Source organism: Emys orbicularis, chromosome 1, assembly GCF_028017835.1.
Source record: "Emys orbicularis isolate rEmyOrb1 chromosome 1, rEmyOrb1.hap1, whole genome shotgun sequence".
Lineage (NCBI taxonomy): Eukaryota > Metazoa > Chordata > Testudines > Emydidae > Emys > Emys orbicularis.
The window spans coordinates 156474947-156498307 of NC_088683.1; the positions used below are offsets into that span (position 1 = coordinate 156474947).

At 41.8% G+C, this 23361-nt stretch overlaps 1 protein-coding gene across 1 annotated transcript in view; it reads left to right on the forward strand.

Moving 5' to 3' along the window:
• Nucleotides 1-23361, forward strand: part of USF3 (upstream transcription factor family member 3) — a 57379-nt gene that overhangs the window by 13550 nt on the left and 20468 nt on the right. Inside the window, exons 2-3 of the mRNA XM_065417385.1 lie at nucleotides 15714-15834; nucleotides 18607-18671. Coding sequence (XP_065273457.1) covers nucleotides 18625-18671 — 47 coding nt within the window. The 5' untranslated portion in view covers nucleotides 15714-15834; nucleotides 18607-18624. The remainder of the gene's footprint in view (nucleotides 1-15713; nucleotides 15835-18606; nucleotides 18672-23361) is intronic.

Sequence of the window (23361 nt, forward strand, 5' to 3'; positions counted from 1 at the left end):
GGCTGCTATCTTCCTTAAGGAAACATGCAAGATACATGCCTGCAGACTGTCTTTTCAATCTCCCTTGTACTGCATTTTCCCCCTCACAAGCCCTCTCTCAGGGGCTCAGCACATGGACTGATGAAAGATATTGCTCACAATTGGCTTTTAAGGGATAGCACAAAGTTTTAAATGCTCTTATGAAAAAAGTCTCCCCTCTAGATCCTCTAAAGATAGAATTGCCAGGTGTCTGGTTTTCGACCGGAACTCCTGGTCGAAAATGGACCCTGGCAGCTCCAGTCAGCACTGCCAACCGGTCCGTTAAAAGTCCAGTCGGTGGCGCCCCAGCCTGGTGAAAGTGAGTGGGGGAGAGCAAGCGACAGAGGGAGGTAGGATGGAATGAGCGGGAGGCGGGACCTTGGAGAACAGGTGGGGTGTGGGCAGGGCCTCTGGGAAGGGGCAGGGCAGGCGTGTTCAGTTTTGTGCTATTAGAAAGTTGGCAAACCTATCTAAAGAGTAGGAGAAATCTCTAATACTGGGACTTTGAGATATCTCAGACTCTCAATTAAGCCTCTCAGAACCAAGTACAAATGTGGGCCTAACTTTATAGGAGGTACTTATGTTTTTAGAAGGTGAAACAACAAAACTTGGTAATTGTTCCTTACATGGTTTATGTAGGTGTGATTAAGGTGCAGTGAGAATTTCTTACCAAGATCTTTTTGTACCCAGGGACTAAATGGTCTTCCTTACTCTACAGCAGGCTTAACTTTAAGTAATCTCCTTAGTAAAGGACGTAGTCTTACCAGCTCAGGAACCATTCTAGCCAGACCTACAGACAGGAGAATAAGATCATCACTTAAGCTAAACTTGGATACAGCAGCCTCAGCTTTGAAAGTTTTGGCTTCATTTTCCCATTGTGAAGGTATGTGCTCAACTAGGAGGTCATTGGGATTGTGCCCTAAAAACCCTATGTAAAATTGACTATAAACTTAGTTCCCTTTCAGCTTTTTCAGGACCGAAGCTTCATCTTTGATTTGCTGTACTTTCAAAACTACAAAGGTGTGTCCTTCAGGCAACTATGGTGCCACTAGAAGAAATTGGAATTGCAGGCTAAACTGGTAACTAAAAATTTGGAAGGGTAAGCTCTTTGGAGGGCATAGACATAGAGCAGTTGCTGAAGCTTAAGGATTTAGACAAGATGAGAATTTCCTCCTTCCTTTTAGTGAGAGACTCTTCAAACTACCTTATCTCAGCAGGTGTTTCATTTGAAGCCATGGCTTCTCCAGGTTCTAGCCTAGAGACTACACATTCAGGAAAGACAGCAAAGGCATCCTCTTGCTGGGATTCTCTGGCAAGCCATCCAAGCCCAAAGTGTGTGTGTGTGTGTGTGTTTTCATTCCAAGTCTGGACAGATTTCCCTGTCCCTCTGGGGAAGGTGCTTCAGCATGAGCCCTCATCTGGGAGTAAACCACCTTGGAAAATGGGTGCTTGAGATAATCAGGGAAGGAAGTTCAATAGAACTCGCTCATTGTCCCAGGTACAAGTTTATCCTTTCCCAAAAGTATATTGAAATAAACCAACACATCATCAAGACCCTTCATAGCATCAGAAGATGAAGAGTGCAATAGTCTATCTTCCACGTGCTGCAGTGGATGCAACCAGTTCTGTGGAGAGCCGGCTATTTTGGACAGGGCACAAGGTTCTATGGATTCACAAAGAGAAACTGTATCACGCAGTCTGTTTTAGATCTTGGGTCTCAAGTCCATAAGGAGATTGGTATTCAGATGGAAATACAGAAATCTATCATTACGGTATTATCTTCCCAAAACTTTAGAATGTGAAAATAAACCTTCTAGAGATCTAGTGAAGATATGACTATAGAGTCACCTAGAGATACTTTAGCGTCTGCTACAAGAAGAAGCATTTCCAGTAGAGTTACTCCCGTTTTGGACTCTGCATTTCTACGTGGTGTTCACAAATGCCACATCATTCCTCCTTTCAAGTGATAGGGATACACGTCTACTCTCATTGGTATCATTTATCAGGGCCCAGCAGCTGTCCCTTAAAAATCTTCAGAAACATGATTTTAAACAAACAAGTGGAAGGGCCAATTACAGCCCTCACAAAACTCCAGCATCTAAGTTACTGTCCAAGACAGTCTTTTTATTTCAGGAGAGACAAGATTAGCACACCTTATTTAAAATAAGATATCTGGCCTTAGCTCCTGAGCTAGTTCATCTCTTATGTGGATACCCTACACCATTCTTGCTTTGTTTCCAGCCAGCGATTGCAGCAAATCGCTGTATAAAGATCTTGGTGCAGATCTTCTTTAATATTAAACAGCGACCTGATATTGGGCCCTGAGAAACTGATCATCAGTACATATATCAGACTCCCTGGCACACAGAATATAACTTGTCTCATGTTATGGACTATAAAGAGTATGCCTCTATTTCCAGCAGATAGAGAGGGTTGGAGCGTGTGTGTGTGTAAAGCATTAAACCTTCCGTGCTGTTTAGAGAAGTAGCCTTACTCCTGTCCTGGGTAGAAGTGCTAGTGGGTGAGTGGCACTATAGGTGAAAGCCTAGAATCAAAATAAAAATCTTAACTCAAACTATACTATAGTCTCTAGCAATAGAAATGTCATGCTTGAACAATAAGTGTATAGTAGTAGGAATATGCTACCAACTACCTGACCGTCAACATGCTGGTAATTGTAGCCTTTCTAATCTTCCTGAACGTTTCACAAAGGCAGAAAACACACACACAGTAATAATGGGTGAATTCAGTTATTCTCAGTGACTTCACTTGAGTAATGGATTCAGAAATAAAATTTATACACACCGTAAATGACTGCTTCTTGGAGCAGCCTGTCCTGGAACCCACAAGGGAAGAGAGGCAACTCTTGTGAAGAAGCTAGTTAAACAGAAATTAAAAGGAATAGCCACAAGGGTGAAATGTGTGCAAGCTGCATGGAAACTATTTAAAATCCCATAATAGAAGCTCAAACTAAATGTAATCCCTAAATAACTTTTTTTTTAAAGTAAGCGGACCAAAAAAGTGTCAACATGGTAAATGGTGGAGCAAAAAAAGTAGTTAGAGGCAAAAAGGCATCCTTTAAAAATTGGAAGTTAAATTCTCACTAACAAGAATTCTTTTTTCTGTATATCTTTATTTGACAGTTCTCTAGACTAAATAAGCTATACTTCCAAAGGACCCTTTTTTTGCCAGAATAACTGCCTCTACACTAGGAGTTTTAGTGGCATAGCTTTATTTGTTAGCAGTGTGGCTTTTTCACTGACATAACTATGCCAGCAAAACTTAAAGGGAAAAAGGTCTAAATGTCCAGCTGTTGCAGTTGGGAAGAGAACCTTCCAAATGTGACCAGTGTGTAACCAATACAGACATGTCTGTGGTACAAAACTGTCTTGTAGGCCAGGTCTCTGAGTTTTTAGAGTCTGAAATAATAGCTCTGAGGTGTCAACTCCACCATCTATTTCAGTGAGTGCAAACTCAGAAGCCAAGGATAGTATTTCACAGTTGATCAAAGCTTGTAAGAAAAGGAGAGGATATCATATTATGAAGATTCAAACAATTTACCAAATAAATATCCATCACTTTGGTGCATGCCTGCCAGCTGTGGTGAGGAGGTGATTCCTTTCTACCATCTGCTGCACCCATGCAGCAACCTGGATTGAAGCTTCACAAGAGGGTTGCTTAACACATTACCCATTGTGACAGACCCAGACCAGTGGGGTACAGGAGTCTGGTAGAGGGCAAATATACTGGTCACTGGATGAGTAGTTTTCTGTTCCCTGAGTGACCAGAGCAGGGGCTGCACTAGAGTAATCAGGAACCTGCTAGAACCAGTTAAGGCAGGCAGGCTAATTAGGACACCTGGAGCCAATTAAGAAGCTGCTAGAATCAATTAAGGCAGGCTAATCAGGGCACCTGGGTTTTAAAAGGCGCTCACTTCAGTTTGTGGTGGGAGTGTGAGGAGCTGGGAGCAAGAGGCGCAAGGAGCTGAGAGGGAGAGGGTGTGTTGCTGGAGGACTGAGGAGTACAAGTGTTATCAGACACCAGGAGGAAGGTCCTGTGGTGAGAATAAGGAAGGTGTTTGGAGGAGGCCATGGGGAAGTAGCCCAGGGAGTTGTAGCTGTCATGCAGCTGTTACAGGAGGCACTATAGACAGCTGCAGTCCACAGGGCCCTGGGCTGGAATCCGGAGTAGAGGGCGGGCCCGGGTTCCCCCAAAACCTCCCAATTGACCTGGACTGTGGGTTCTTCCAGAGGGGAAGGTCTCTGGGCTGTTCCCCAACCCACATGGTGAATCTCTGAGGCAAGAAAATCCGCCAATAAGCGCAGGACCCACCAAGATAGAGGAGGAACTTTGTCACACCATCTAAATGTTGCTACCTACTAGCGATTTTTTTTTATAGTTATTGCTGCTATTGTAAACTTGAAAGTGTTCTATTTCAGTGTTAAATAATATCTTTTCCAATAAGAAATTCTGACCTTTCCTAACCTCTAATTGAGTATCATTCCTTAAAATAAAAATGTAAGGACATATTTTAAAACATTTGTTAATTTTAATTAACATTGTGAGTAGGCATTTAACATATATGGAGTTGAAGGTGAAGGATTAATTGACTTCATTTTCTGAAGGGAAGCATAAGCTTTAAAAAGTTTGGAAATCCTCACCTAAACCACTTCATGGAATGATCATCTCTAGAGATTCAGATAAACATTGACTGTGAATACTGAGGAACCTTGTCCATGCTTGGCACCTTTGCTGCTGTTACCAAAGATGTTGATTTTCATTATTTTAAAAAAGTTATCCTGTCCCTGCACTTTTTTGTTTCCTAATTGTGTATAAAGAGGACTGAAAAGGGTCTTTCTCAAAACGCACGCAGTATGTAATCTGGAAAATTCTATAACTAGAGAGTTGGTGTAAATGATGATCCAATAAGAGACAGTGAAATTCTATAACTAGAGAGTTGGTGTAAATGATGATCCAATAAGAGACAGTGAAATTCTATAACTAGAGAGTTGGTGTAAATGATGATCCAATAAGAGACAGTGAAAGTTAATCTATCACATTATCCATCATGAAGAAGCTAAATAAATAAATAAATAAAAAACCCCACAAACTCAATTTTTAAACCGTCATTTCCTTGTCACCATTAGTGATGGGAGCATCTGACCACTCCAGACTCAACTGGAACAATCAAACTCATTTCAGACACAACAGTGAAAAGCCATCCTAGAGAAGACCACTACTGACCTAGAAATTTACCAGTTTCCTCAGCTATGCACAGGTGCAAATTGCAGATCTTGTGAGCTTACTCTCTACAGACTTCTGCTTTGTTGTCTGCTGATGAAAATCATATATGTACTGAAAACCATTTCACTTGCCATTAAATTGTTTAAAATATTGCAGTGTGAACAAGGCCTAACATATACGCAGCGTTAGACAAAAACTAACTTGGGCTCCTAAGACACTTAAATGCTTTTGAAAATTTTATGCCATGTCTAGATTGAAGTCTGGATTTTCCACCTTGCTTAATGTTGGTGTTGCATTGCTCAGCAACTTTTGGTAGGTGTACTTTGTTATGTTCCTTCAGATTTTTGGAACAATTTACCAGTGGTAGTGGTGGATTCTCCATCACTGACAATTTTTAAAACAAGATTGGATGTTTTTCTAAAAGATCTACGCCAGGAATTATTTTGGGGAAGTCCTATGGCCTGTGTTATACAGGAGGTCAGACTAGATGATCACAATGGTCCCTTGTGGCTTTGGAATCTGTCACTTCAAAAATAGTCATTTAGTATAGTTATTCTCCGCTTGATTGACTGACTTAATGTATTGCGAAATTATTTTTAAAAGCTATATAAATAGGGATGATTTTTCATCAGTTCTTTGGGGGGGTGGGGTTTCTCCCAGCTATATATTTTTTCCATTAGCCTGCAGTGAGAGATGCTGTTAATCATCTGTTATAAAAGTGAGAGGTGGAGAAGCAATCTTTCACAAATTTTTGTCCTCGCCGGAGTTTTCACCTATCCCCGTCATTCAATTGATGATCCTGGAGGCTGTGACACAAACTGTAACCCAAGGTAGCAGAGGGCTGATCACTCTGCTGAATGGGACTAAGAATGCATTACTAGGGTTCACTGGGTCATCAATATAAATATGGCAAATTTTAAGAACTCAGGGAAGTAAGGAAAAATAAAGATAAATTCCTGATTTAATTATAAAAGGAGAAAATTTTTCCCTCAGACAAAAAGATATGGTATCATGCCTTTTGTTGGAATCAATTTAAACTCTTTAATAATCTGGAGGAATTGATGACATTTCTGCAGCTTGTGGAAAATCAGGATGGATTTAAGCAACTGTGTGATCTCCGTTAACAGAAGCTAGATGAGAAGAGCACAAATGAGCTCTTAAAAGCACCAGTGTCTCCTTTATTTTCTTACTTTAAAATATTTTTATACAACATCTAGCTACTACAGCTGTGTACATTTTTTTGTTACAATATTTTAAAACATTCTTTATTTAAATAAGGCAACTGTTAGGAGAAGGGAAAAACTGATTTTCAATATCTAATTGTATCAATATCTAAGGGCTGCTCTACTTGTATCGGCATAGCTTCATCTCTCAGGGGTGTGAAAAATCCCTATGCCAACCTAATCTCTGATGTAGACAGTGCCAGGTTGATGGAAGAGTTCTTTTGTTGACCTAGCTACCACCTCTCAGGCAGGTGGGTTATCTTCCCTCACAGGAGAACTCCTCCCATTGGTATAGGTAGTTTCTACACTGCAGCTGTGACCCTGAAGAGGTTTAAGTGTAGGCATGCCCATTTAAAATGTTGTTAAATCTTGTTAATGGAGGTTTTTTTCCTCTTAAAGGTTTTGGGAAATAAGGAAAACTTTACCTCTTCCAGATTCTACCACATAATGCAGACAAACAGGATTTATGCAGTAGTCTAATTGAATGTTAATCTATCTAATAATCCAGGAAAGGGGCAGGGGGAAAAAAGATACCCAGCTATCTTTTTTTTAAAAATTGCATCCAGATACTGCAAGTATACAAGAAACTCATCTTCCTAGAGGACCATAAACTGGGCTGAAAAAAGGTTAGACTGGAAATCTGTGTCTTCTCTTTTTTTATAAGAGGGGGAAATACCAAAAGGGGCTTCTTTCCTTACCAGTTCAAGTAATGCAGGTCTTATCTGATAGTGATTATAGAAACATACTTACCTTAGTCAACTGTTGATGACCTAGACATTTCCCTTTTTAAATCTGTGTACACCCAATTTTAAAAAGTGCAACATAGTTAACATATAGCTGCATCTCGTCGTGCACTTCGAAAGTATTTCATTTACGATAGCGGATTTTAGTTAGATTCCACACCTAAAGATAGTCTGCTTTAACAACAACAACAAAAAGTACATTGAGTGAGGGGAACATGTTAATAAAAGACTCAAAAGCAATCACTATAATGTAGTTAGTGAATATGTAGAGAGAGCTACATCTACGAGAGAAAACTTGACCTTTTGTTTGAGTAATCAGTGCTCATGCTCTGAAATTGTTCACAGTCTGCAATGGTTAAGGTAATCTATATAAGATGTGTGAAGTTGGTATCAGCAGTATTATTGTAACAGATCATGCCCCTGTTTGGGATATTTTACAGAATGTAAAGGAGGAAAAATAAGGCAAGTGCTGGACATTAAATGATAGTCTTTTTCTTTTCTTTGTACAGTACCTAGCACAGTGAGAGTCCTGGTTCATGAGTAGCTCTCCTAGCCATTACAATGATACAAATAAAAATGATATTCTATTATAGAACCGGAATCATCACAATATTTAAAAAAAGATGCACTCAAATATATAAAAAAGAATTATGTGGAAGATACAAGTGATGCTGCTCCTTGTGAAACAGCTTAAGCAGTAATCTGAGGAAGATGGTTTGATATAGCTAATAATTTAAAGAAAAAACAAACGGAAAGAATTATTTTGTAAAATTGGAAGCTCTTCACAAAGATATGCTAAATCAAAAGCAGTACAGAGCACATATAAAATTTAAAGGGATAATTTATTATATTATTGAGTGAAAAGTTATATAAAAAAGCTAGCTACAATAACCTTTTTATGATAGAGTGAGACCGTGATAACATTCTGGATTTTTGTCTGAGAAGGAGAGCTCATAAGAAGGTAATTTGTCAAAACAGGAAGGGGGGAATGAGAGACTTTAGATCAGTTAAATCATCTTTTCAGGACTAATACCCTATTTATACATCAGTCCTACAGTGTTGGCAAAATTAATATTTACCCCCTACACCATATCCTGTAAAAACCACCTCTGTCATTTCTAGCAGAAGATTATTCAATTAAATTAGAAGACCCAATATCTAGAGCCAAGATTTAAAGGGCTATGAATGAACACCTTAAAGCTTTAGAAAACCCCAGGGCTGGATGGCTATAAAGCCAGCCTATGATGTATGTTGAATTGCATCCATTCAATCAGTTGAAGAAACAGGAATTTGTTCTTTTTATCTGTTGATGCAGAGAAGGCCTTGAGCTGAGCTGAGTTGAGTGACCATTTTTAATAGCTTGATTTGCACAAAATGTCCAGTTTTACAAAGCAAGTGAATGCCTTATACTGAACTCAGAAAGCTGGTATTCTAGTAAGTGAATCCCTTAAAAGGGGAGCAAAATGAGAATGTCCAAGTTCAATACTTTTATTTGCTCTAGTTACAAAGCAGCTGTCTGGTCTTACTATAAATGTTACAGGACCCAAAACTAAAACCGTAGAACAAAAACATCATCTGTGCAGATGGCATTTTATTATATCTTACATAACCCTTATCTTCAGTACTTGTACCGCTCCAGGGACTTGCTAGCCTTAGTCATGTCTTGGGTTGTAAGATATGAGGCAAAATACAGTGTTATTGCCTATCAAGCAAGAAACTACAGTGAAAATCAAAACTTGCTGTAATTTCTCATTGGCCTCTACAAAAATAAAACACTTAGGGTTATGTATAACTGACACAGTAGACACACGTTATAAGCTTAACTTCCCTGTTCTGCAAAAATTCCAGGAGGAAGCCAAAATCTGGAATGAACTTCATATGAATTGTTTAGGAAGATGGTGTGCGATACGTGTTAACTGGCTGCCTTGTGTCTTACTTTTTCTATGTGCTACAAATAAAAACACTTGGAAATATTGAGGGGTTGGAGGGTGTCGGGAACGTTGCTTGTTTAGGGTTGCCAGCCTTCCAGGATTGTTCTGGAGTCTCCAGGAATTAAAAATTAATCTGATTAAAGATTGTCATGTGATGCCTCCAGGAATACGTCCAACCAAAATTGACAACCCTGTGCTTAATTCTTGCAGGCCTTTAAAAACTCTCACCTTAAACAGATAATTCTATGGTAACCCTCAGAACAAATTCGGATGTGAAAAAAATTGGGTTTTGGATGAGTATGGGAAGATTTAAATTGGAGAATAAGAAATATAAACTTACACATACTTTTAATCATTGGCCAAGCTTGCAAAATCCTGTGTTAAACTTGATAGCATTTTTCTGTTTGGATGCAACAGAAGACTTTTGAACACCACATCCAATCAATTCCAAAATTTAGGGGAATGTTCTACATATCAGTTGGTAGAACTCTGTTTATTTTGGTGAAAATCGAAACACGAATTGGAAAATGGGGGATACATGGATCCCCTGGCATCTGGTTAGTAGTCCAAGCAACTTCAGTCACATAATCCTCTAAAGCTGAAAGAAATGTTTGATGGCATCCACTAACATTCTTGCACAACAGTGCCCCATCTTCCCAGTAGAATTTAAGACATTGATACCCTGAATAACTTATCTGCCAGACAAAATGAAAAGAAATAATAATGGGGGTGGGACATTTCACCCACTAGCACTCCGGTCCCTTTCTCATCAGACTCTTTGTCTCAATCTACTCCTTTCCCTCCCTTATGCGTTCAAATCTGATGGCTTCTTCCTTCAGGCAGCCTAGCTGCCAGCTGGGGTTGGGGGAGGGGATGGGTCATTGAGAGCATAGGAGAGACAGGCTCCCTGTTCTCAGTTCCAGTGCTTGGCTCCACCCTGCCCTGGAGCAGCTATTACAGGGAAAGTTCTTCTGAGCCCCTGTAGGCCTGGGCTGGAACGATCACTCACTCTGTGGAGTATGGCACAGGCACCATCTGACGAAGCACAGAAGCTGTGAAGGGATCGAGCATGCTTAGTGAGGATGGAGTCTTCAGAGTTTTTAAAAGTTAAAATAGAAGTCTCTAAAGAGCACGTGTGAGCTGCCATTTTTCAAAAGCTTATAACTTGGCTAGATATGTACAGATTTTTGAAGATGGCATCCCTGACACAAAGGCCTATCCCATGTGAAATTTCAAGTCCCTGCTTCAAAGCATGGTGGTGTTGGAGCTGTTCAAAAAAAGTCTCAAGAATTTCTTTAACAACAAAACAATAGATATTTTTCCTAGCCTTGTTTTCTGACATGGCTGAACCATTTTGGCTGAAAATTTTCCAGAAAATGTGAGCCTGAGGCAGACATCCGGCATGGAAAATTTCAGCCCAAACAGTTTAGGTTTTTCAGAGTTGTAAGCAACTGAAAACAGTGTCTTATATTTGGAAGTGTGGGGCAACCTTAATAACAGGTTGTGATACCATCCCTTTAATATGGACTCAACCACTTTCTATTAAGAATTCTGTATTTAAATGTTTTCAAAATGTAATTGTACTGAGAGAGATTAAGTTCTCTCAAGAAATAGTCATGGGAATAGACAGTACCAAAGTAGGGAATGCAAAACTTAGGCCATGTTTACACTACAAAGTTAAGTCGATTTAATGTAAGTTGACATCAAGCCTCTGATTTAAGCAAGTCGATCTTGCATGTTCACAGTACGCTCATTGTGTCGGCGGAGTGCATCCTCACTAGCAGAGATTGTATCGACGCATGGAGCACTGCACTGTGGGTAGCCATCCCACAGTGCACATAATGGAGTGGAATTTTGGGTTGGGCTTGCAATGCCTTATGGGACCAAAATATTGGTGCAGATGGTTATGGGAAATGGCGTTAGCCTCCCATGATGCACTTACCTCCCTCCCTCCCTGAAATCAGCATCAAACAAACCAAGTCTTTTTTGTGCCTTTTTTCGTAAGCCTGGGTTACCCATGCAGATGCCATATCACGATAAGCAAGGACCCCGCTCAGCTGTACACTGTTGTTGTGAGCATTACAAACACCTTGCGCCTTATCCTGCAGTATTTACACAGCCAATACAGGAGCTGCTGCATGGAACAATGTGATGCCACGCAAGCAGCCCTGCTGGAAGACCTAGAGCGGAGCAATTCGCAGTTGCTGGTGACCGTCATGCATCGCCTTGACATGGTTGAGTGCCGTTTTTGGGCCTGGGAAACAAGCATTGACTGGTGGGACCGCATCATTATGCAACTATGGGATGATGAGCAGTGGCTGCAGAACTTTCAAATGTGTAAGGCCACTCTCCAGGAACTGTGTGAAGAGCTTTCCCCAGCCCTGAAGCGCAGCAATACTAAAATGAGAGCTGCTCTGATAGTGGAAAAGCGAGAGGTGATAGCTCTGTGGAAACTTCCAATGCAGACTTCTACCGGTCAGTGGGGCATCAATGTGCAGTGAGTAAATCTACCATGGGATCTGTTGTGATCCAAGTTTATAGGGCTATCAACAGACTTCTGCTAAGAAGGGTAGTGACTCTGGGTAACGTGCAGGACATAGTGGATGGTTTTGCATGATGGGATTCCCTAACTGCGGTGGGGCGATAGACAGAACACATATCCCTATTGTGGCACCAGACCACTTTGCCAAAGAGTACATAAACCAAAAGGAGTACTTCTCAATGGTGTTGCGAGCTCTGGTGGATCACCAGCACCATTTTACCTACATCAATGTGAGATGGTTGGGAAAAGTGTATGACGTACGCATCTTTAGGAAAGATGCAAGCAGGGACTCTCTTTCCAGACTGCAAAATAACCATTGGTGATGTTGAAATGCCAATCGTGATCCTCGGAGACCCAGCCTATCCCTTGCTCCCATGGCTCATGAAGCCATACACAGGCAGCCTGGACAGCAGTAAGGACCGGTTCAACCATAGGCTGAGCAAGTGCAGAATGGTGGTGGAATGTGCCTTTGGATGTTTAAAAGGTCGCTGGCGTTGTTTGCTTACTAGGTTAGACGTCAATGAAAGCAATACCCCATTGTTATTGCTGCCTGCTGTGTGCTCCATAATATCTGTGAAACAGAGGGAGAAAAGTTTCGTGGCAGGGGGTTGAGGCAGATCGTCTGGCATCAGTTTTGAGCAGCCAGACTCCAGGGCAATAAAAAGAGCACATCGGGGGGCTCTGCATCTCTGTGAGGCTTTGAAAACAAGTTTCAGCAATGAGCCAGAGTAACGTGAGACTTATTGGTGTTGTACCTTACCAAACTGTCCCCTCCAGTGCATTTTCTTCCCTGTAAACTCCACCCCCACTAATCACTGTGTGTTGAATGAATAAAGAGCCTTTTTTCCTCAATCTGTGAAGTTTTATTATGCACACCAACACACAGAGACAGCAAAGAAAAGTAAGATAACCTGGAGCAAAAGGGCTGATAAAACTGTGGGGGGAGAAACAAGGAAAACTTGCTTACAGATGCACTGCAATAACAATCAAAGGTGTGGGAATGGGCGCCTTCTGCTCCTTGTACCCTCCCCTGGTGTTGTGTCCATGTTCTCAGACAGTGTCATCATCCATGCTCTGAGCTCTGTCTTGTCACTCTTGAAGGCGTGCATTAACTCATTGATCACGTCCTCCTGAGTCTCCTTTTTCTGCCTTCTAATCTGGGAAAGTCTCTGTCCCGGTCTGGAGGATGTGCCGATGGACAGGGTTTCAGCTGCAAGGAATACAAAGCACAAGAGTAGCATTGACAATGTTTCTGGCAAGGTTAATTCTTTTTATTAAAAAAAAACAACACCCCTCAATACACTTCCCTGCAGGCCACAACGTAATCACAACTGCTTGCTGTTGCAAGAGTCGGTTTGCTGCTCCAGCCATGGTGAGTAAGGCCATGAGGCATGGGCAAGAGGTCTTGTGCTGCTGTTTTTGTGAAGACATCCTTGGGATCACAAGTTGGAACTTGAGAAAAGCCCCCTTTCCCCTAGCAACATGGATAGTCCTTGAGGACAGGCACCAGTGTAAAGCCCCCCAAATAGTTTGTATTTTACAAAAACGGCACTGGGTTTGGGGGGGAGGGAGACAAACAGGAAGCCGCCACCCTCCCCTCCCCCCCCAATGCTGCTTGCAATACACGGTGATCTCTTCCAACTACAACCACAGCATGTTTGGGAAAGTGTGGTTGTGTGACCCGGATTTCACCAAACGGGGTGGATTACTTGTTGAATTGTTTGCGGTTTAAGGGCTAGCATTCAAAACTTCCCCCGTTTTCAGTAGGCGATCCTATGGGATATCAGTCTCCTGAGGGTAACAGAGGCAACAGGGGAGCAGATGCTCAAGCATGTACAGACCTGGTCCTTAAGCTGCAATGCTGTGTGCTGCAATGATGCCAGCAGAGTTAATACTGGAGTGGCGCGGGAGAGTGTCCTACCATGGTGGACGAAATAAGGCAGCCCTTCCCAGAAACCTTCTGTAAAGGATTGCAGAGTACCTCCATGAAAGCTTCCTAGAGATCTCCATGGAGGATTCCCAGGCCATCCCCATGCACGTAAACAGTCTTTTTCGGAGAGCACCCTCTGCGTAGCTGGAGTGGCCACTGATACCCATGACACCTACTTTTTTGTTCAGATTAAACATAAAAAATAATAGCATGTAACCCCTACAGTTTGATTGGAAATGTGTACTCGCCAGAAGTGCCTTCCCCTGCATCACGCTCCGCTGCCAACTGGTCCTGTGAAGGGATGGGCTCAAGGGTTAAAACAGTTCTTGGCTCTCTGGGAGAATGGATCCTCTCCTTGCCTGCCTCACATTCTTCTCCTTCTCCTCCTCCTCCTTGTTTGAGGACACCCAGGGCTCCTGGGAAGTATCCACAGAGCATTTTGTGGTAGTGGTGGCATCGCCGCCGAGAATCGCATGCAGCTCCTCATAAAAGTGGTGTGTCTGTGGGGCAGCACCAGAACGACTGTTCACCTCCTGTGTACCTCACTAACGTGCAGTGGAGTTGAAAGTGCTTTCCAGAGCGGTCACAGTGGAGCACTGTGAGATACCTCCTGGAGACCAATTCATTCGAATTGCACAACGCAGTGGTTACACTATCCTCATGTCGACCTGTGGATGTCGAATCAAGTGCTATGCCTGTCATGGAGGTGGAGTACAGAAGGCAACTTTACAGCCACTTAGGTCGGCAGAAGGGACTCTCTGTTGTCTAGACATATACATTATTAGATCGAGTTAACGCAGCTTATGCCGACCTAAGTTTGTAGTGTAGACCAGGCCTCAGAAAAAACATTAACATTAGGGAAATATCCTCTGACTTCCAAACTCTTACTCTAATATATGTCTACACTGCAATAAAACATCTGCAGCTAGCCCATCTGCAGCTGACTTGGGCTTACAGGGCTTGGACTGCAGGGCTATAAAATTGCTGCGTAGACGTTCAGGTTTGGGCTGGAGCCTAGGCTATAGGATCCTGTGAAAGGTAGGGTCTTGGAGCCAAGCCTTGGCTTCGGCCTGAGCCCAATTGTCTACACTGCAATTTTATAGTCCTGCAGTCCAAGCCCCACAAGCCAGAGTCATCTCACATGGGCCAGCCACAGGTGTTTATATAAATAAAACACTTTTCAGCTTCTGTGGAAGAATTTTAAAACTGGGTGGATTCTTCTCAAATTATGGGCAGAATGTTCTCAAGAAGAATCTTGATGACAAGAAGAAATCATACAATGAATGGAGAAGAGGAAGCCAGAGGAGGTTTTCAAAGAGGGTGCAACGTGCTCAGATATTTGGGATAGGAAAGTCTTTTGGATGGGCTGGAGTTGGGTAATGTATAATACCAATTGGGATATGATGACACTGGAAACTTGATTTAGAGGTGATTAAGGGTGCAACTTTATGAAGCTCTGAGCACCATCAAGTCTGACTGAGGAGTTGAAGGTATATGGAATTTTGCAGAATTGGATCTAATTGGATCCAACTAGACGTGATCTCAGTTTTGTTTTTGTTTTTTCCTCCACAGGGTGGTGATATTCCCTGTATCCATCTCATGCTCAGGGAAAGGATGTTAGAGATGTACAACTTTCAGAGCTAGAATATATTTTTCTTGGTTGTCTTGATAAGCATAGGTCTCTTGTTCAATCAACTATTTAGGACATAAGAGGCTTAGAGTCCAAACTTCATTTCTGTGTGCAGTAAATACAGTGCCTCTGTATCAGAGCGGTAGCCATGTTAGTCTGTATCCACAAAAACAACGAGGAGTCCGGTGGCACCTTAAAGACTAACAGATTTATTTGGGCATAAGCCTTCGTGGGTAAAAAAACCCACTTCAGATTTTTTTTTTACAGTACCTCTGTATGCCTTCCCTCAATTTTCTCATATATACAGTTTTAAACTTTGGCACTCTTTAGATGGTTGACTTTTAGACTATGCAATCTTACTTGTAACATCAGTATCATCAGGGTCAAGTTACAGAAACTTAAAACATTGCCTGGTGTCCAAATTTAATATAACTTTTTTTTCTCCTATATAGTAACCAAAAAAAGTTAAGCATAAGAAGTCTGCCAGTGGAACCTGATGTGTCTGGATCAGAAACTGATGTGAGGTGAAGCTGGGAGGAGTCTGAGAATTCATGTGAAGAATTCCAGCTACAGGTTGGTGGGTGAAAGGATGTTAGCACAACCCAAAGATCTACTGGATACCATACCCAGTTGATAATATGAGATACCGTGTTCTGGGCTACACACATTGCTTTCTAAGTCCATCTCAAATACCCTTTTGTAGCATACTCCTTTCTCCTTTAGAGGCCAATTTTTTGACTAATATAAAAAAGGGGATGAAGCCCAACAAAAGGGTGTAAAGTAACCAAATATAGGGATAGAGGTCAGCAAGGTATTTAAGCATGTGCCAAATTCTGAAGCAGAGGGACTGTTCATCTGCTTAAGTATTTTGCTCATTTGGGGCCATTGTGCAGCAGGTAAAGGATTTTCACCTACCAAGAAAATGACAAGATAAAAAGATACAGTTAAAAGGTTGTTTTTCTTATTTTAAGTGAAATGATTTAAATAAATGTAGTTGACTTTTCAGTATTTTTTCAGTTGACTTTTTTGCATGTCCCTCTACTTGGTCAGTGCATACCTGTTTGGTGTTTCACTTTATCATCTAGTTTGTTTCGCTTTATGGGTTTCCATGCTCTAACCAAGTGTTCATTGAGACACAGAAACTTCAGAAGAGTGTCTTAACTTTAAAAATTGTTGAAATTAATTTAAATGTGTTTGCACATTACAACCTATTCACTCCTCCTGCCGAGACTCTGCCCTTCTCCAAGTGCAGACTCCTGAACGGTGTAGAGAGTTCAGGGGTCTGTACTTCATCTGGTTCAGGGGGAACAATGCTGTGAAGATGGTTGAGCCCACCTTCAATAGTATATATCAAGGGGAAACACGGTCTGGCCCATTATTGTATTTGGTTGTTTTTAACACCCAGGTCACCCAAATTCCTTGCACAGTAATTTTTTTCATGGTCAAGGAATTTTGAAAAGTCCTATTGAGATCATGAAACTGACTGATTCTGCAGCTGTGATTCTGAGTGTAGACAGTTGGGTTTGTGTTGGTTCTTTTGAAGGGGACAAAGAAGATTTACTGCTGTTGAATCCGCAAATGCTCACCACACAACTCTCTCACTGTATGGAGCAGAGTGCCGTTTTCCTGCATGTTGGCATGTGTGTATTACATTTCTTCATATTGATCCTTCAAGCTAACTAAGGGCTTGTTTTTGCAGAACCTGTAATCAAAATAACTAAACTGGTTGTAAGCCACACCTTTTGGTTATTTCGGTGCAAGTCTGCATGTAGACACTCTTATTTCAGATTGAGTCCCAAATTTTGATTTAAGTCAGTAAAAAATTGACTTAACTACAAATGGTTATATTGGTTCCAGTTTGTGCATAGAAAATCCCTAAAAGGCAATGTTGATGAGCCTGAAAGGGAGTTCTTTTGGGTTTTTTTCAGAGAGAATGTAATTGCAACAAAGACTCTTGGGTAGGGTTTAAAGTGGGTGAACAGAGGCCTGGGGAAATCCCCTATCCTGTTTTTTTTTTTTTTTTAGAATTGAATGTAAATAGAGACTAGGTACTGGAAGCTAACTGATAGCTAAGAATTATTTTAATTAATGTCAACATTAATTGATTAATAATGTAGTTTTGAATACATTTTGACATCTCCACTTCATTTACAGGTCAGTGGAAACATCCCTGCATACAAACACAGAAACATACATAAAACATATTTTTTTTAGAATAAAGAATGTTACAAAAAATTCTGTAAGAAATTATCTTCCTGCTGTCATCTATAGCACATTCCACATTATGTACAATCTCTAAAATCTTTCCTCTCCGTAATGGCGCGCGCCCGCTCTCACACACACACACACACACACATATACATGCCATTATGGAGAGGAAAGATTTTAAAGATTGTACATAATGTATATAAATAAAATAGCCATTGTTGGCATAACTTCATCTTCAAATTCACGTAACCATGCTATCATGTCGTCTTAACATTTTTAATGGTCTTAGTACAAACTGCACAGCTTGTATTCAATCTTTGGAAAGGTTATTTGTAAAGTCATGTTGTGCATCGGGAAATGTAGTCATATTTTAACTTTGTTTTTACTGACTTTGATGTTTTTGAGAACATGGTATACTATTTGAAGCAACCTTAACTGTATACTAATATAGGGTTTGTTTGGTTTTTTTGTCTAATTATAGCAGGGCTCAGCTCTGTATATTTGCCACAGTAATGCCCAAAAGGAGTCTGATACTTGGTTAGTAGACTAAACCAAGAAACAGCGATAAAGTGCTTTTATAAATCATCTGTACAAAAACAAGAGCTGACAAGAAAAACCACATTGCCACTGATATACTTTTTATTTAATAAAATATTTTCAATCTAGTTTGTTACTTTGCTCAGCAATTATTATTCGCTTTATTCAAACTGGGAACTGTACACATATTAGAATGAAAGACTGTCCAGTTTCATCATATCTTCTGTGAGTATCTCATGAAGAATTCAAAACGCACACACACCCTCGCCCCCAGCAACCAACTGGTGTAATTTTCCTAGTTGCTTCTCTGAACAGATGGGAATACTTCTTCCTTTTTTTTTTTTTTTTTTAAGCCACACTCCTCAGGGAATGGAAATTTGTTCAATGCATATAGCAACAGTGCACTACAGGGACCGTACTTACTCTTTTGATGTGCTCTTGACTAAAGATGTGCTAAATTAAGGTGCTGGACTTCTTGGCTCATCCAAATAGATCTTGCACTTATAGTTGAAACCTTAAAGATTGAGCTGACACTTTCTTGAGCTAGTAGAGTTCTGGGGAGGTCTGTATTTGCTAATTCTTTTGCCTATTCCTCTTCAGGCCCTTCTCTCTGAAACCATGCCAGAGATGACAGAGAATGAGACTCCTATGAAGAAACAGCACCGGTAAGTATCTGTGGCCAATTGACTGGAACGTGTTGGTCAGCTGAAAACTCTGTAGAGCCTCTGCTGTTCTGCTAGGCCATCTGTCCAAGGAAAACATACCTTGGCAACCTAAGTGAAGTCCTCTGATTAACTACAGGGCAGCAGACAGGCAAAATCTTCTTTGAGTGATGTCCCTATGGCTACTCCACTGTAGGTGCAGCAGCACCCCCTGCACCTGGGATTGGAGATCTTTGGTAGCATTGTCCTTTGGACTGCACATGTGCTCCTCCCCGTCTTGCGTCGTGAGCGGGATCTATATATAGCTCTGTGTGGTCCAACCACTCTGTTCTTTCTCAACCGCCTTTGGTCTGGGATAGAATTTGGAGCTGAGTCTTTAGATAGTACCCTTACCTGTTTAGCTTAGTAATTAGTAGTTTCCTTTAATTGTCGTCTTCCCCTTTAAAAAAAAAAAAAAAAAAAAAAAAAACTCGTTCTTCCCTCCCTATTAGTATTTAGCTTAGAATACGTCTTTCCCACTGCCTGCCCTTCCCTACCGGGAAGCTCTTTCCCTTTGGACAAATGGGTCCTAGAAATCATCAACAAAGAATACTGCATCCCATTCCTATCTATTTCACCTGCCCACACCCTTCTCCGTCACTCTTCTGGGACCCTTCTCATGAACACCTTCCATGAGAAGAAATAAACCACCTGCAAATGAGGGCCATAGAATCAGTCCCATCCCAACACAGAGGGAAGGGTTTTTATTCCCATTATTTTCTGATCCAAAAGAAAAGAACAGGGAGACTGGTTCTCCGCCTCCAAGATACGTATTTTTACATCACCAGATCGTTCCTCAGATTCATCATGGGGACCAATCATGACTACTACAGGGTACTTCACTTTGGACTTTTTACAGCCCCCTGAGTCGTCTTCAAAGTCCTTGCAGAAGTGGCAGCCTACCTACACAAACAAGGCATTGTTATATTCCCATACTTAGATGACTGTCTCCTCAAGGCTTCATCCAAACCTGACTCAGTTCATGCCGTAGAGCAGACAACGAACCTTCTCTCAAATCTCTGCCTTCATATAAACATACAAAAATTGACGCTGTCACCTGTACAACACTTGGAGTTTATTGGGGCACGCTTGGATGTGATACTGGCCAAAGCCTTCCTCTCAGCTTAGCAGATTTTCAAGATTAGTCGACCTTGTGTCCACTATGAGAACCTGTCCCCATATCTCTGCCAGGTCGTGTCTTCAGCTGCTCGGCCACATGTTAGCAGCCACATGGTAGCAGCCACATTTGTGGTAAAGCACGCCAGGTTGCATATGTGCTGTCTCCAGGCGTGACTACGCATTGTCTATGTACCTCACAGGCACAGTCTTCACAAATTCCTATCCATGCGTATCAAGGTCAATGGCTCACTACTCCTGGTGGACACAACCCAAAAACATCTGTGTCAGGGTTCCTTTCCTTCAACCAGCACCATCCCTGATAGTAACAACTGACGCCTCCCTAATCAGTTGGGGAGCACACCTTCTCACCCATATAGTGCAGGGCAGGTGATCCCTAGTGGAATCATCCTACACATCAATCTTCTAGAGCAATGGGCGGTCCACAATGCCTGCTGGCATTTTCTACCACTGATCAGACATCCCACTATATGAGATATGACGGACAATATCGCCTGCATGTTCTACATCACCAGACAAGGCGGAGCAAGGCCCAACTCCCTATGTTCGGAAGCCCTGAAATTATGGAAATGATGTATCCAACACAAAATCAGCATTTCAGCTGCATACTTCCCTGGACACCAGAACACCTTGGCAGACTCATTGAGGAGGAGATTCTCCCAAGATGACAAGTGGGAGCTAGATACAAAAACCCTACACCACATATTCAGCTGCTGGGGATTCCCAACCATAGATCTCTTTGCCATACAGGAGAATGTCAAATGCCCTCAATTCTGCTCAAGAGCAGGCCTACGCCCTCAGGTGCCTGTGAGATGTGTTCCTCATTACGTGGGATGCCCCACTACTCTACGCCATCCCAACCATTCCTCTCTTGTTCAGAGTGCTTCAGAAGATACAGGGGGACCGAGCCCAAGTCATTCTTATAGCTCCAACATGGCTATGTCCAATTTGGTATACTCACCATCATGTGAAGGAGGTATGTCCTCTGATTACTCTGTGACCAGCTCTGTGCCTCCTCTCACAGGATGCGGGTCAAATCCTCCATCCCAATCCACATCCCCTATATCTGAAGGCATGAGTCCTCCATGGTTTCAGGATTCAGAGGTGACCTGTTCAGAGGCAGTAAAAGAGGTCCGCTTAAATAGTACACATGACACAACTCGACACACTTACCTCCAAAAATGGACAAGGTTCTGATCCTGGTGCACCACCAATCACGTCATGGCGATGAATATTCTTTTACTCGTTCTGGACTATATTTTGGATCTTAAAAAATTAGGGTTATCCACAAGTTCCATTCATGTACACATAGCCTCCATCACAACATTCCATCCCAATATAGACAGCCACTCTGTCTTCACCCACCCACTCATGAAGAGATTATTGAAAGGTCTCCAAACCTTTACCCTCACATACGAGATCCCACCCCAGTTTGGGACCCTGGCCTCATCTAGCGCTGCCTCACCAGACCACTGTTCGAGCCATGGCAACATGCTCTTATATTCATCTATCCATGAAAACAGCATTTCTCATCACCATCAGATCGGCTCGACAGGTAGGAGAAATTGGCGCTCTCATGACATACACCCAGTACACAGCTTTTCATAAAGACAAGGTCACCTTACATCTACATCCAAAATTCTTACCCAAGGTACCAACCTCCTTCCATTTAAATCAACCTATCCACCTTCCCTGCGTTTTCCCAAATCACATAGCAGCCAACAGGAGGCGACGTTACACACCTTGGATGTCAGGCAAGCATTAGCTTTTTACCTGGATAGAACTAAATCTTTCACACAATAGCCACGCTTATTCCTGTCAATGGTCGAAAGATAGAAAGGCCATATCCAAACAATGCCTTTCCAAGCAGATCTCCCAATGTATACACCTTTTCAACCAACTACACAATCAACAGTCTCCTTCTGGAACTTGAGCACATTCTACCCACTCTCTCTCCAACTCGATTGCCTTTCTCAACAATATCCCAATTATTGACATTTGCAAAGCAGCCACCTGGGCCTCCACAGACACTTTTAGCCATCACTGCGCAATTACTACTCAGCATCAGCTGGCCTGCTAGGACACGTTGTCCTGTCATCTGCACTAAATGCCTCTCCGAAGCCCAAGCCTTCCAACTAGGGGCACTGCTTTACAGTCGTCTATAGTGGAGCACCCATAGGGACATCAGAAGAAAAAGAGAGGGTTACTCACCCAGTGCAGTAATTGATGTTCTTTGAGATGTGTGTCCCTAAGGGTGCTCCACTACCCGCCCTCCTCTCCTCTGCTTTGGAGCTGAAAGATAAGCTCTGCAGTCAAGAAGGAGCTGAGAGCGGTTGGACTGCACAGCACTATATGTTGATCCCGTTCGCGGCGCGAGATGGGTAGAAGCGCATATGTGGTCCAATGGGCACTGCTACCAAAGATCTCTGATCCCAGGCATGGGGGCACTGCTGCACCTACAGTGGAGCAGCCATCGGGGGACACAGTTCAAAGAACCTCAGTTTCTGCACAGGGTGAGTGACCTTCTCTTTCTCACATGTACTACCCTGCTAAGTATGCCCCAATCCTGGTCTAGCGGTAGCTTCCTCTAGAGATAATAGGGGTAATTCACGCTCTGTGGCCCATACAATTCTTGGTTTCTAGTCTAGGTCTGCCAATTAATGCAATATGTGATGGTGGGTTTTGATGTGGAATTAAGACCCATCAGACTCACATAGGGGGCCACTAAATATCTATTAGATGGAAACAACTTTTAATTACTGCTAAGCTAGGCTGGTTTCAAACTGTTGAAAGGCTCTGTAGTTCCTTAGCAATACACTGAGGTATCCAGTCCCCCAGTAAGTGCTAACCTTCAAGAATGAGGCATATTTTTTGGAGAGAAAAGTTTATTAAATCAAATTCTGATCTCTTTGGAGCTTGCACATGCACGATCTCCCACTCTCTGGGGTCACAGGCAAAATCTCCCACATACTACTTTGTCTACATCAAACACACTGTATGACTGCTCTATTTTGTTCTTGAAGGGACAGCTGCCATTAACAAAAATACAAATAATAATACAGTAATAAAATAACTATTAATGCATTATCCACATTCACCTCTAATATCATTTCAACAATTATGATTATTCTAGGTTCCTCACACTAGCTTAAGAGGTGTGTGTGTATGTGTGTATGTATGTATGTGTGTGTGTGTATATATAATATATATAAAAACACATTTAAAAGAAATTATGGTAGAAGGTAAAATTAAGGTTGCAAAGTCAGCATAGAAAAGCTAGGCAATTCCAGAATTCAGGTTAGCTGTATCACTTCAATTATGATGCTTTGGAATACAAGATAAAATTTTCAAATGTGCTTAAGTCCATTAAAAGTTAATAGTATTTAGGGCACTTAAGTCATGTGGATGCTTTTGAAAATGTTACACACAGTCTTTAATCACATAACTATACACTATTTTTTCCCTAAGCGAAGGCTTTGAACCCAGGACCCTCAGATCCACAACACAAGCCTCTTCC